Source organism: Cyrtonyx montezumae, unplaced genomic scaffold (assembly GCF_038088225.1).
Source record: "Cyrtonyx montezumae isolate F1298 unplaced genomic scaffold, pur_monq_1.0 scaffold_36, whole genome shotgun sequence".
In the NCBI taxonomy this organism is placed as follows: Eukaryota; Metazoa; Chordata; class Aves; order Galliformes; family Odontophoridae; genus Cyrtonyx; species Cyrtonyx montezumae.
The window spans coordinates 1,008,785-1,021,350 of record NW_027072041.1 but is presented as its reverse complement, the minus strand read 5'-3'; the positions used below and the strand labels follow the sequence as shown (position 1 = coordinate 1,021,350).

General features: G+C 41.1%; 1 protein-coding gene across 1 annotated transcript in view; it reads left to right on the top strand.

The window, feature by feature from the left end:
• The window catches only part of DGKQ (diacylglycerol kinase theta), an 83,083-nt gene extending 77,705 nt beyond the window's left edge, over positions 1-5,378 (top strand). Inside the window, exons 20-23 of the mRNA XM_065745624.1 lie at positions 919-1,065; positions 1,598-1,709; positions 3,298-3,450; positions 4,257-5,378. Coding sequence (XP_065601696.1) covers positions 919-1,065; positions 1,598-1,709; positions 3,298-3,450; positions 4,257-4,355 — 511 coding nt within the window. The 3' untranslated portion in view covers positions 4,356-5,378. The remainder of the gene's footprint in view (positions 1-918; positions 1,066-1,597; positions 1,710-3,297; positions 3,451-4,256) is intronic.
• Positions 5,379-12,566: the final 7,188 nt, after the last annotated feature.

The window sequence follows — 12,566 nt, the reverse complement described above, 5'->3', positions numbered from 1 at the left end:
TGTTTAAAATATCCTGTTTCTTACCTATATTATTTTCAGTTGTAATTAATGCATTCAAAGACAGAGCCTGTTTAAGCATAGACGTGTCATGGTTCTTATATCAGGTACCTTTACCTCGGTACTTTTTAAAACTGTTAGCATATATGATGAATCATTCCCAATATAATACTTTAAATGAACTAAACAGTCTCGTCTGGAGAGTGGACTGTAAGCCACGTGGTTTGGCTGTTTTTACCATGTGAATATGTCCATAATTCAGACATAATGTTAGGGATGTTCTGTGGGTTTGATTCCAGTGGCACCCCTGTGCTAACAGGATCAAATAATGGAAATTCAAGCTTTTTATTTCAAGGTTCTTTAAGGTTGCTATGTATCTCAAGGTTTCCGTTACAGAAGAAAAGACTAGAGTTTGTTTGCATAACTCTTAAAATATTTTGACATCTCTAGGGATGCCATAAAATCTTCCTCATCTTTTTTTTACTCTAAAATTAGATACACTAGAGCTGTCGCTGATTAATGCTTTGAAGCATGTTTTTAGTTTCTACAGCTGAATCTGGTTTAAATGAATGAGCAGTATGTAAAGCCAAGATCCACAAGTTTCTGTGCCTTAATTACTCTGTCAGTGCATGATAAAACAGTTTAAAATGTTCCATGAGGACTCCTAGGTCCTAGTCAGCAATACAGTTTTTCAGCTCAAAATTTTACTTCTCAAGGAGCCACTGCCTCTCTGCATCTCTATGTCTTCACAGGCCTTGACACCACAGTTCCTCTCTTAATCAAAAAAATGTATTAAGTAGCACTTTGTGGCTTAGCTTTCTTTCTACAGTTATGCCAGAAGAATTCATAGAAGAACTCTTTAAAGACACCTGCTAGAGAGCAGTGCTTGCATGCGTTCACATGGTGCTTGTCTGCTCCTAGGTTTCACAACAAAGGAGTTTATGTGAAAGTTGGGCTGCAGAAGATAAGCCATACCAGAAACCTTCATAAAGACATAAAGCTTCAGGTTGACCAGAGAGAGGTGGAGCTACCGAATATAGAAGGACTCATTTTTATTAACATTCCCAGGTAAAGTAACCAGTGTGATGTGTCTGCCTGTACGTGTGGCAGTGCTGCTTTTTGTTTGAGCCTCACCACTGTGGTTAAACTGTCCAGACTGGCAGGTCACTGATACTGGGTAGTTTTGGTTACTGCCGAGCTCCAGGCTTGCAGCAGTGCCTGAGGAGTCTCTGTACCATTCTAACAGTGTTATTTTTTCTGACCCTTTGAAAGTCAATCATGCTTCAGTAAAAGGTATTACTACTTGTTTTTGCAGTGCAAACCCCTGTACACCTGCTCCTTCTTCTCCTGTGTCCTAACAGTAACTAAGAATGGTATCATCACTGGAGACAGACCCTTATGGAGTTGGTGATGCTGGTTGTCCAGGAAGCTGTGGAAAGCCCACAGCTCAGGAAACATTCTCACAGTTGCAGACTCTACAAATTTTAGAAGAGCATTTCTTGCTCTTAGTCCACTGGAGAGGGGCAGAGTGCCGAGCTTTTGAATCCTGACAGACCAGATGTCCCAGGTGGGGTGGTCACTGTATGTGTTCTCTTTGCAGCTGGGGGTCTGGAGCTGATCTCTGGGGCACTGACAGTGATGACCGCTTTGAGAAGCCACGCATTGATGATGGCCTGCTGGAAGTTGTTGGTGTGACTGGCGTTGTTCACATGGTAAGTTGTCGCCCCACTGCAAAGAGAGGAAATACGTTTCAGTGAAGCTCTCTGGTAAATGCACTTTCTCAAACTGACGTATTTTCATCATAAACCACACCTTAAAAGTGGATAGTCCTAAAAAAATATGCATCAGTACTAGAGTTATACCATCATTTGTTCAGGCTCTTGTTGTGGAGTACAGAAATGGTTATAGACCATAAACAGAAGTTAGCAAAATCAGTGTCCGTGAACAAATGTTGAGGAGTTAGCTATCACTGCTGTGCCCATTGTTGGGCTGCAGGGCCCTTTGGTAGCCTGTGTGTTAGCCTGCTTGGAAGACTGATTTTTAGGTGTCAAGACTACAGCAGATAGGGTGGAAAGTGAAGAAACTCATGGATGCATAAGAATCATGAGAATTGTAAAGATCTCATTAAAAGAGCAGAATGTTTGGTTCAAAGGTTACATGTATAAGTAGGTGTGGAACACATGCACATATGCACAGATGTTATGGAATGTATACATTACACAACTTCTATTGTGTAATGTATAATGGTGTAAGTAACAAAGAATTAATAAGATTTTCATATCATAAGAACATGTCTTCACTTAGTTTATTTACAAAAAATCTTGTAATACCTGAGCATAATCAAGACAGAGATTCCCTTTAAGAGAGGCAGCTTTGTTGTCTGCCACAGGCTTTCCAATACCTGTGTCTGAGAATCTGATACCAGCCACCTCTGATCCAAGTGCTACATGAAGCAAATGGTATTGGTATACTGGTTCTGCAACAAGATTGTAGCTCAGTCAGTGTAACTTTAATTCTTCATGTGTTATGTATTATTACATGGCCTGCTTTAAGCAATGCCATCCTGAGGAATGGTGAGTTTTTGTTTTATTTATGTCTTCTCGTTGTGTTTCACTGTATTAAGAAATCTGCTGCTGAAACAAATATATGTAGTCAGGTAAGTTGAGACAGCAAATCCATACAATCACCAAAAATGGAAAGGTAGTTATTTGAAAAGAATTGCACAACTCAGCCTTTGGAGACATGCAGCTTTATGGTTTTGTAACGTAGTTATTTTAGGGAAGACAAATGTAAAAACATTCCAGAAGAAGTGGTTCAGTGAGTTGACTTTGCATCATTTTTTACAGCTAACAGTGATCCTTTAGTTGAAGATGAAGTTGAGTATGGCAAAACTCCCTCAGTGTGTTTTATGATAATGTACTTTCAGATTTTGGAGTTCCACCTGCACCAAAGTCTGTACTTGGGTGCTTTGAAAATACATTTACTACTTTATGGAGGGGGGAAGTAAAAGCAAACAAGGCTTTTCTGAGTGCATCAACATGGAAGTCCAAATGACTCCACTGTGTAATTTATTTGGCCTCTGGCAGCGTGCAGACAGAGTTGCTGTTCATCAAGTAACCTGAATAATTAATTTTGTATCAGTAAAGGCATCCTCTGCCGATTTTGCTTACACAATTCATGTACTTGAAACTGAAAATGTCAGTGAGAAGAAAATTGTATCCACCCAGTTCAAGTACAGCAAATATTTCTTCCTCTTGCTTATTGGGGTGATTGATAACATTGGCTTTTACTTCTTAACAGGGTCAAGTCCAAAGTGGGTTTCGATCAGGCATCCGCATAGCACAGGGCTCATACTTCCGTGTAACGCTCCTAAAGCCAATTCCAGTTCAAGTTGATGGAGAGCCCTGGATTCAAGCCCCAGGACAGATTATTATTTCTGCTGCAGGACCAAAGGTAATGGCTGTAAGTTTGTCTCAAAAAACTGGCTTTGTTCCTTTAGTTGTGTTATTTTGTTACCTTGCTCATCAGCTGTGTTCTGATAGTTAGTTTCAGAGGAGCTAGTCAGCACCCTGTAGTAATTGTTGGGTAAGTAAACAGTCATTTCTATGGCGTGGTTTGACAGCCTTCTCCAGCAGCTCAGATCCCTAATATCTCAGTATATACACAGAAGAAAGAGAGCATCATCTGCCTAAGAATTAACTTCTATTTTTACACTGAAATTGTGAAATGAACATTTTGTCTGCAACCTTAAGGAAGCCTTTTTAATTCACAGAGATTCATTGCTGTGGACAAGGCTTAGAGACCACGTAGCCCCATTGGGAGGGCTACCAAAAAATGGCATTTGTAGACAAATGATGGGTTAAAAAGAGAATAATAACTCAGACATTTGGCAGTGTGTAAAGCTGGGAGTTGGGAGTGGGCAGGGAGAGAGTGCAAACTTAAGTTGGCCTTCCAGTGAGAAATACTTGTCTTTAAGGCTGGTGACTGTCAGCGTTATCTGTATGTTTGTGTATTTACATGCTTGTACACTGATATATATGCAGATGTACACTTTGTACACATTATATAAACATGCCTACATGTACAAATCTTATTTATGTAAAAAACTCTATAAGGATAGGTATTTCACTCAGCTATGTATTTTTCAGGGTTTTTTTTTGCAGTTCCAGCACTTATGTATTGGTTGTCTTACACTTGCTAATAGGTCACTACAGGTGTTTGAAGTCTCATTCGTTTTCTTTAAAAACTTTGCATTTTAGGTTCATATGTTGAAAAAATCCAAGCAGAAAAAAAAAAAAACTGGAAGCCTGAGAGAGATGAGAGTGGATACCATGTCAGTAGGCGAAGGAGGACGCTAAATGAAGACCTGTGCTCAGAATCCATGCAGCACGACTACTGTAGGTGCCAAGACAGTTCAGTAAAACTGAGTGCAGACAACGGGCGAAGAAGTGTTGTTCATGAGTGTGCCTTCATTACATTTTGATATTACTGGGTTCTACTTAGTCTTTCAAAGACAGTGCCTCGTCGTTACAAGTAACTGTTGTGTACCACTTGCCTCATTTGAAATGTTTTCTTTGGTTGCTCTTCCATAAACCATTTCCCAGGTTTTCATGCATGTGGACACCAAGGCCAAACAAAGATTCTGAGATGCCAAGATTTCTGCATCTAGTTTCACAAAGACTCTCCTCTCTGCTTTTTCTTGTAGAAAATCATTCCACAGAAAAACATAATGCATCTTTCCATAGATGAAAATATGCTGTTTTAAATTAATGCTTATGGTAACCTCCAAATCAAAAAAAGGCAAAGACATGAGCTGCTGTGAACTCCTTGGATCGGTCCAAATAACACAGCTGAAACAGTACTAGCTTAGAAGAGAGAAAATACAGAACATGGAAGAAATGATTTCTCTGAAAGCCTCTCGTACTATGAAGAAATGAAGTACTGCAACTGTTGGGTCCAGCTATTTCAGAGAGTTTATTTCAACAGCAGTTGGACACTATTAATGAAGGGCAAACAGCTTTTAGAGTATATTATCAATTAAAGTTGATAACAAAGCCTGTTTCAAGGGCATTTGAATTTCAGCAGCTACCCCTCCTAAGTAGAAAAGTAACAAGAATACCTGAGGCAGTACAGCAGTATACTATTTTCTGTCACTGAAAGCATTATCTTTAACAGCAGGCTTTTCTTCTTGTCTCTTTTTGTGTTATCTCATTTTCACTTATTTGTTCAGCTGTTATTTAAAAGCAATCTCCAAGACTTGTAAGTAATTGTTGTAAAACAAGTATCATATATTGTTCTCTGAAGTGAATCAACACAGGTTAGAGTAGAGCTGAAGTGAAATACAGAGTAGCTTCACTCAGGAGTCTTAGGAGGTACTGAAGCCTGTAGAGTGTTTGTAGCATTCTGCAGGGTTCAGGAGACTGGGAATATGATATCCTTCTGAGAACTCAACAGGTCAGCTTGTTTGAGTAGTTTGTGGGTGTTAGCAGTTATGGGCCCAGTGACTCAGTGACTTTAACTTCCCCTGTGATGAGTTTGTGCCCTTCTGAGTTCAGCCCTCTCATCTCTGTGAGATTGACATCACCTCTCTTTGCCTACCTGCCTGCTGATGCTGCAGGGATCCAGTGGCTCTTTCTTAGCTTCTTGCTAGAAACTGGAACTAGATCAGATGGTCCTGTACTACACTACATATATCTGCTGCCCATGTCCACAGTCATCTTGGTCTTGTCACACTTTAGTTCTGCAGCGACTGAACCTTTCCCTTCACACCAAAACTGTGTGCAGAGTGCCCTCTGAGCAGTCAGTTGTGCTGCAGGGGTTTGTACGTTTTTGCCATTTGTCTGCTTGTGTGCATTTGCTCCCTGGAGTTCCTTCAGCTCTGGCATAGGCCAGAGCCAATGAGGCAGCCATCATGTTTGTCCTTGTTGCACAGTAATAGCAAACTCAGCTGTGGATGGTATGAATTTGTCACGTGAGTGACAGCTTTGAGAGGGTACCTTTTCTCAGTGTGTCTATAAAAACATCTCCAGTGACTTCAGGAAACTTCACTGTAACTTTGAAACATGCAGAAGGCACTGTTTTATGTTGGAGACATGTTTGTGTGGGGGGTTAGTTCTTGGTAGATCTTGTTGATGCAGTCTGTACTCTAAGCACTCTGCCAGCTTCAGCAGCATCTACTCATTCCTGTGGTGTGCGCTTTCCAGTCACAGTAAGGCTGTGAATGTGGGCAGTGTAACATGCTCATCTGTACCAGCAGACAGAGCAATAGACAGAACAGACATGCAGAAATGGCAGTCTGTCTGTGCTGCCCAGTGATTCCCTCTGTTAGCAAGTGCTTAGTGTTATCGCACAGATGCATTCAGTGGACTGACTCCTGTTTTCTCTGAAACTTATTGTTTAAATGATAGTGTAATTTTTAGGAATGCTCTTCATGTACTACCGCACAGACAGCAGCTTACCAATATTGAGCATGCAAACTGGATTCCTGCTGTGAAGGAAACACTGCGCCGTGCAGGAGGAGGCAGTGTGGAACTTCACCTCCTGATCACTAGATGTGGGATTATCTTTGCTTCAGAACCTGGACAGGAAGGATCCACTGGAGCTCCTGTGGTGTCCTGGTATGGCATTACAAGCAGCAGAAGTGTGTTGTACTTCAGGCTGTGCTTTCTTAGGATCAAGCTCATAAGTTAACAGAGGAAACCTTACATACATTGTTGCTAGTAGTTGTCCAGAAAACCAGAGAAACTGCTTGTTGTCCTTGGAGATGGATGAATGATGAATGGTCTTTCCAGTTGCTGACTCAAACATGGAGAGGAAAGCTTCACTTTTTGTTGCAGAAGACATGCATAAGCTTTTAAGCTTGTTGGTACTGACCATATAAATGAAAAACCTGTTTGGCTGTTTTTCTAAGTGCATATCATCCTGCAGCATGTATCTTGGCAGTGTTTTGTGTTCTTGGCTTGGTAAGGGCCTGGCTGTGTCTCCCTGTTGCTTAGTATCTGTTATCTGGAATAACATGAAACTCTTAGGCCAGAGTATTTTAATTGGAGGGCTCCATACTGTGACACATCCTTCTTTGGGGATTTTCCATCCCCATAACAAGGCTGTCTTCAGGCAGTGTTGTGGTAGCAAGGTGACACAAATACAAACTTGTTCTCCTTGCAGCTGCCCAAGTGGATCCTGCTGATGCATACAAAGGCTTTTAGTTTTCTTCTTTCCTTTTCTCTTTTTTTTTTCATGAACTGATTCCCACACATTGTTTGAAGAGATTAAGTAGATGAGTGCCACACTGGAATGAAAATGTATGTGAAGAAAAGCAAAGACAGAAAACAAAATAGATTCTTGAGCAGCTGAGATAAGAAAGCTCTTGTAAAGTTTTTAAGAGAAGAAACTCTTCATTGAGTATTTCTATTAAGCTTTTCCAGTTTCAAGTACTGTAAAGGTCAGCATATCAAGGGGATCGCACCATTTTTTTCTTATTTTTATTTTATTATTTTTACATTTTTATTGCACTGGCTATCTCAGAAGGCATAATGTTTTCTTCCATAGTCTGTAAGACTTCCTTGAAGAGAGGTGCTAACTCTTTACACTTAATACGAAACATCTGGACTTCTTAGCCTTTACATTGAAAGTAATGAGGGGGTGCAGTTAATATCACAGCAGGCAGATACATGGTTCTGAGCACTGAGCAGAAAGAGGAATGCTGTGTGAGTACCTGCTGAGTACCTAGTGTTAGACAAGGCAGTACGGAAAGTGTTGGGAAGGAGGTTCGTGCTGCCCAGGCAGGTGTTGAGCAGCACCAGAGACACAGTCAGAAACCATAACTATAGATAGAAGCACAGGCTTGCTGCTGTCCAGGCACACTCCTTTATCCTCTCTCTCTCTCTCTACCCCCTGCCTTCTCTTCTCACCTACAGCCATGTCCGGCACACACAGTACTGCTAGCATCTCTCCTGCTGAGATGCCACCTCCAGATTCTTCACTTGGTGTCTTACCAGGCTTTCATACCATGGTGTAAAGGACCATTTCAAACGTCCTGGTGTAGTAGGCAAGTAAATTGGTCATTTGGTTAGCATCTGCTTTGATGAGTAAATGCACTGCTTCTGTCCTGAATGAGGAGAAAAGATTCAAAAGGTTATCCCTGAGATGCAGGTACTGCATCAGAAAATGTGTTAATTTTTTCTCCCATGACTTTTACACTTAATTTCTATAGTTTAAATTGCTTATGCTTTCGTTATATTGATTTTTATATGAAAGTTGGGTATTTTAACAAAAACACTTTGTTTATATTTGTGTATGTATACATATATGTGTATACATATGCACACAGTGTGGTCTTTATTATATCTCCCCATAGTAGTGTGGTTTTGCAGCTTTTGGTGTGTTGCAGCACTCTTGATAGTACTCTCATTTCTTCTCATTTCTGTCAGCATTGTGTTCTGGAGACAGGGCAGCTTTCCTGCTGGTCCCACCTGGGCTGCCAGCACATACTTGTAATGGATGTGTACTTCCCAGTATGATATGACAGTAATAGAGCCAAAACACAGCTCTGTTCAGAGTACAGTATCCGCTTGTATTCTGTTTGCTCCTCTTGCTTTTTCTATCTTTTATTCAAGTTTTAGGGTGTTTAACATCAATGGCAGTGGTTACTGTAGTGTTTTAAAAGCCAGAAGCTGTAGCATAGTCAGTATAAATACGGAACAAAAAACAAACTGTTGCAGGCTATTGCTCATTAATCTGCATGGTTACCCTCTTCAAAGTACTGTGCAGATTGTGTCTCTTTTAAAGTGCAAATAGTGTACTTGTTCTGAGTGTCAGCTCTGTGGCATCCGCATCATGGAAGGCTCAGGCATGCATGTTACACTGCAGCACAGTCTGCTGACATGTAACTGTACCAAATGAAACTTCATTCTGTGAGAGGAGAACTTAAGATGAACTGTGGACTTACATTGGAGACAGGACAGATGTTGCTGCATGGGTGTTGTGTGGCGTGTGATGCACCATGCATTGCATGGCCACCAGCCCACACCCCAGCATTGATACCAAGAGAGCAGGCAGGAGTCCTTCAGGGTGTTGTGTGGCGTGTGATGCACCATGCATTGCATGGCCACCAGCCCACACCCCAGCATTGATACCAAGAGAGCAGGCAGGAGTCCTTCAGCCTTCACCCCGTGCCTCTCCTGTACCACCACGATAGTAACTGCATCTTCTCATGCTGAGCTGCTGCCCAGCGATCTTTATGCTGAAACCAGTGACAAAGACACAAGTGCCAGGTGCTGAGTGTATGCTGAGGGCATGGGAACAGAGACTGCAGTCTAAGACACCACTTAAGCTACTGTGCTCACACTGCTCTTCCATTTCTGTGTTAGCTTCTGCTTCAGCCATTGCGCAGCAAATGTTCAGCAGCTGCTGGGAATCATGGGGGCAGCACCACCTTGTTCTCAGCCCATGACCTTATGTTCTTCAGTGCACATATGATTTCATGTACTTTTTGCACTTAACAGAAAAGGTTAGATAGTCTTAGGGTTAAACAGGCAAATTAGATAGGCTTAGGGCGTAGCAAAATGGCAGTGTTTGTACTTCTTTGTAAATATGGGGATGATTCTACAGATGCACTTTCAGGTAATGGTGAATGCAAGTTGGTAAAATGCAGCTGTTTAAAATTAAAGGAGCTCCTCTGACCACAGTGCTCCTTGTTCCCATCTCTGATTCTGTTCTCAACAGCTCTGCTTGGGAATGAGCGATGGTATCTTCCCCACATCACAGTATGTATTTATATTTGACTGACTGAAAGTTCACATGTATTTGTAAACAATTACAAATTGGCTGCTAATCTAAGGTGTAGGCTTGTTAGTCTGATTTTATAATGCTTTAAAGTAATGTTGAGGTTTATTTATAATGTCAGCATTTTCTGACTTGACGCTGACTTGGCTTGTAGGAGGGGTCCAGCTCACAGCCTTTGTTCCTTCGCTGCTAGCTGTTCAGTTGCACAGTGTAGCTATTGTGTGTATGGAATGCAGAAACAAATGCGATTTACTGATTTTAACCTGCACCAGACTAGCAGCTTCAATGTTTACAGGACAGTGACTACTGATTGTAAACCCACACACGTCAGTTGATTCCATGTACCCTTTTTGCATCCTGGAAGCACTGTTTCTGCTTCCCATGACAATTAATGACATAGTTGCCTTTTGGCTTAGACTCCTCACTGTCCCTTTAAAGAGATGTACATGTGATTATGACTTTACTGGTGCAGATTTGTGAGACAGAATTTGTACTGTTGCAAGTGTTACATTGAACTTGTTTTCCAAAAGATTGACTTTATATTTTGTGAAGATAATTTATCACAATGTTTATAAGCAGCTCAGTGTTGTAAAGAGGTTAGTCCAAAGCCCTGAAGTTAAATGTATTACAGATGTATCAGAGAGCAAAATATATTTTTAGTAGGACAGTGTTGTTGGTGTCACTACCCCTCTGAGCTCTCCTAGCAATACTTCCTTTTAACGTGGCACCCAGGCTCAAGTATGTTGCTTAGGAGAAAACCTATTTCAGAAGATGTGGCTTCATTTACATTGTGCGTATCCCTATTTCCCTTCTGGCAGCAGTTTCATATGTAAACACCAGCTGTAGCAGGCTGAACTTTTCCCTGATAAAGTCACTCAGTTAAAGAGCCTGTCCTGGTGCATGACAGCAGGGATGCAGCAGGTCTGGTGACCCGTCTGGACCTTACAGCTGTCTCTCCCTGTCCAAAGGTTGTGCCACACACTGGTCTCTTTGCTTTCCAAAGGAAATAAGGCACCAGGCAGACTCTTCCCCTTTGTCAAACAGTTGCAGCTTGCCTAGCCATGGCATCTCTTCCCTTGTGCTGCTAATCTTGCCAAACTGGGTAGCAAGAGGTGCCTGAGGAATTACTGAGTATTTATTGTGTTACTTTTAGGTGCTTATGATGCCTTCACTGCTATTTTAAAAAGAAAATTGTGGGGATCTGTATCATAGCAATAGCTGTATAACTCTAGTTTTCTGAACATGCCAAAAATAAGTAATTCTTGAGGTAGTTAAGTTAGCAGTGTTGTTAGGCAGTAGCAATTAATACCTTGAAGAAGCTGCAAGTTCTAATTAATAGGAGTATCTCTGCTTTGAATGTAAAGCATCAGAGTTTGTCATTCGCTAGAGGTTTTAATGTCACTTCTACTTGCAAACCACTCATGACACATTAACCCTTCTCAGACTCTAGCTTGGCTATTGCTTGAGTAACTGTATTTCACTGCTCATCACATAAATTGGCCAACTTCAAGCAGATTTCCAATGAATGCCTTGTTAATATCAGGATACTTGTAAGTGTCTAGTAACATCTCTTGTGAATGTTGTTGTACATAGGCAACGAATCAGGTTGGCTCAACAAGATGAGGTAAGCTGGCCACCAAACAGTTTAGCCATTGCCTAGTGCTTACTCTTTGTGCACTTACCTAATAGTTCCGGGCAAAGCCTAAGTGTTAGCATCCAAGAGCTCAAAAACTGTTTCCACATTGTGTGCCTCAAACTGGTAATGCATTATCACACCTTTACTTGTGCACTGGTCTCAGAAACAGGGTTTTAACATGTAACTTGTTTCTCAGTGTCTGCCTTGCAAATCACTATGCTGTGCTAACTTGTCTACAAATAACATACCTAATGTACTAATTGGTTTAAAAGAGAGTTATTTATAGATGGTGGGCTTTCCTCGTGTATTTAAACATCTCTTTGTCCTTGGGTCATATCTGTAGAATAATTCTGTATATATTTTGCAATATGTTTGTGTTTAATTTGATTGTACATTTTGCACTGATCTGAAATGGTGTATTCTAAGTGTGATTTACAAGTTCCAGAGATCTATAACTAGAATTTGTCTGTGAAAAATACAGCGTCTGTTCTGCCCTGGTTCTTTGTGGAGTAGTCATGCTTCTTCAAAGCCAGCAAAGTACGCTTATTCAATGAGAAACGTGCTTTCTTTCAGGTGGGCTCTGCTGTGGTGAAGTGTTCTGCCCTGCTGCAGGCTGGGTCAAAAACCACGGCTGTGTTGTACCAGTGTTCTTTGTTTCTTAGTTGCTGCCATTAAAATCTAACACACAGCTGTGGTGTGTGGCAGTCAGCAGCGGTCAGGCACTTCTCAAGCCTTTATTTATGTGGGTAGCACTTATTCCAGCTGCTGAGATCTGAGATAGCAGAGTCAGTGTTGTGTTCTTTGTTTTGAGAGTTACTTCAGTGATGATCCCAGCTGTCCTGGGAAAAGAGGGTAAGCAAACAAAGTACCAACCTTCATATGGAAAAAAAAATAACCTTAGTAAGATGTTCATAATTTAGCCAAGCTGCATGAGGACTAGCCTGCTTTGACAGTGTATCTGTTACTGGAAAAGTAGCATTTTCCATTTATTCATGTTCGAGCAGTGTTTGTAATTCAAATTATATGTGCTTTAACTTTTGTGCATACGTTTCTAGATGCAGCCTGGCATCTATTTAAGATTTGCAATAATGGGAGCCAGACAAAGCCGCCCAGTGGGTACAACACATGTACCTTGAAGGACCAAGGAAAT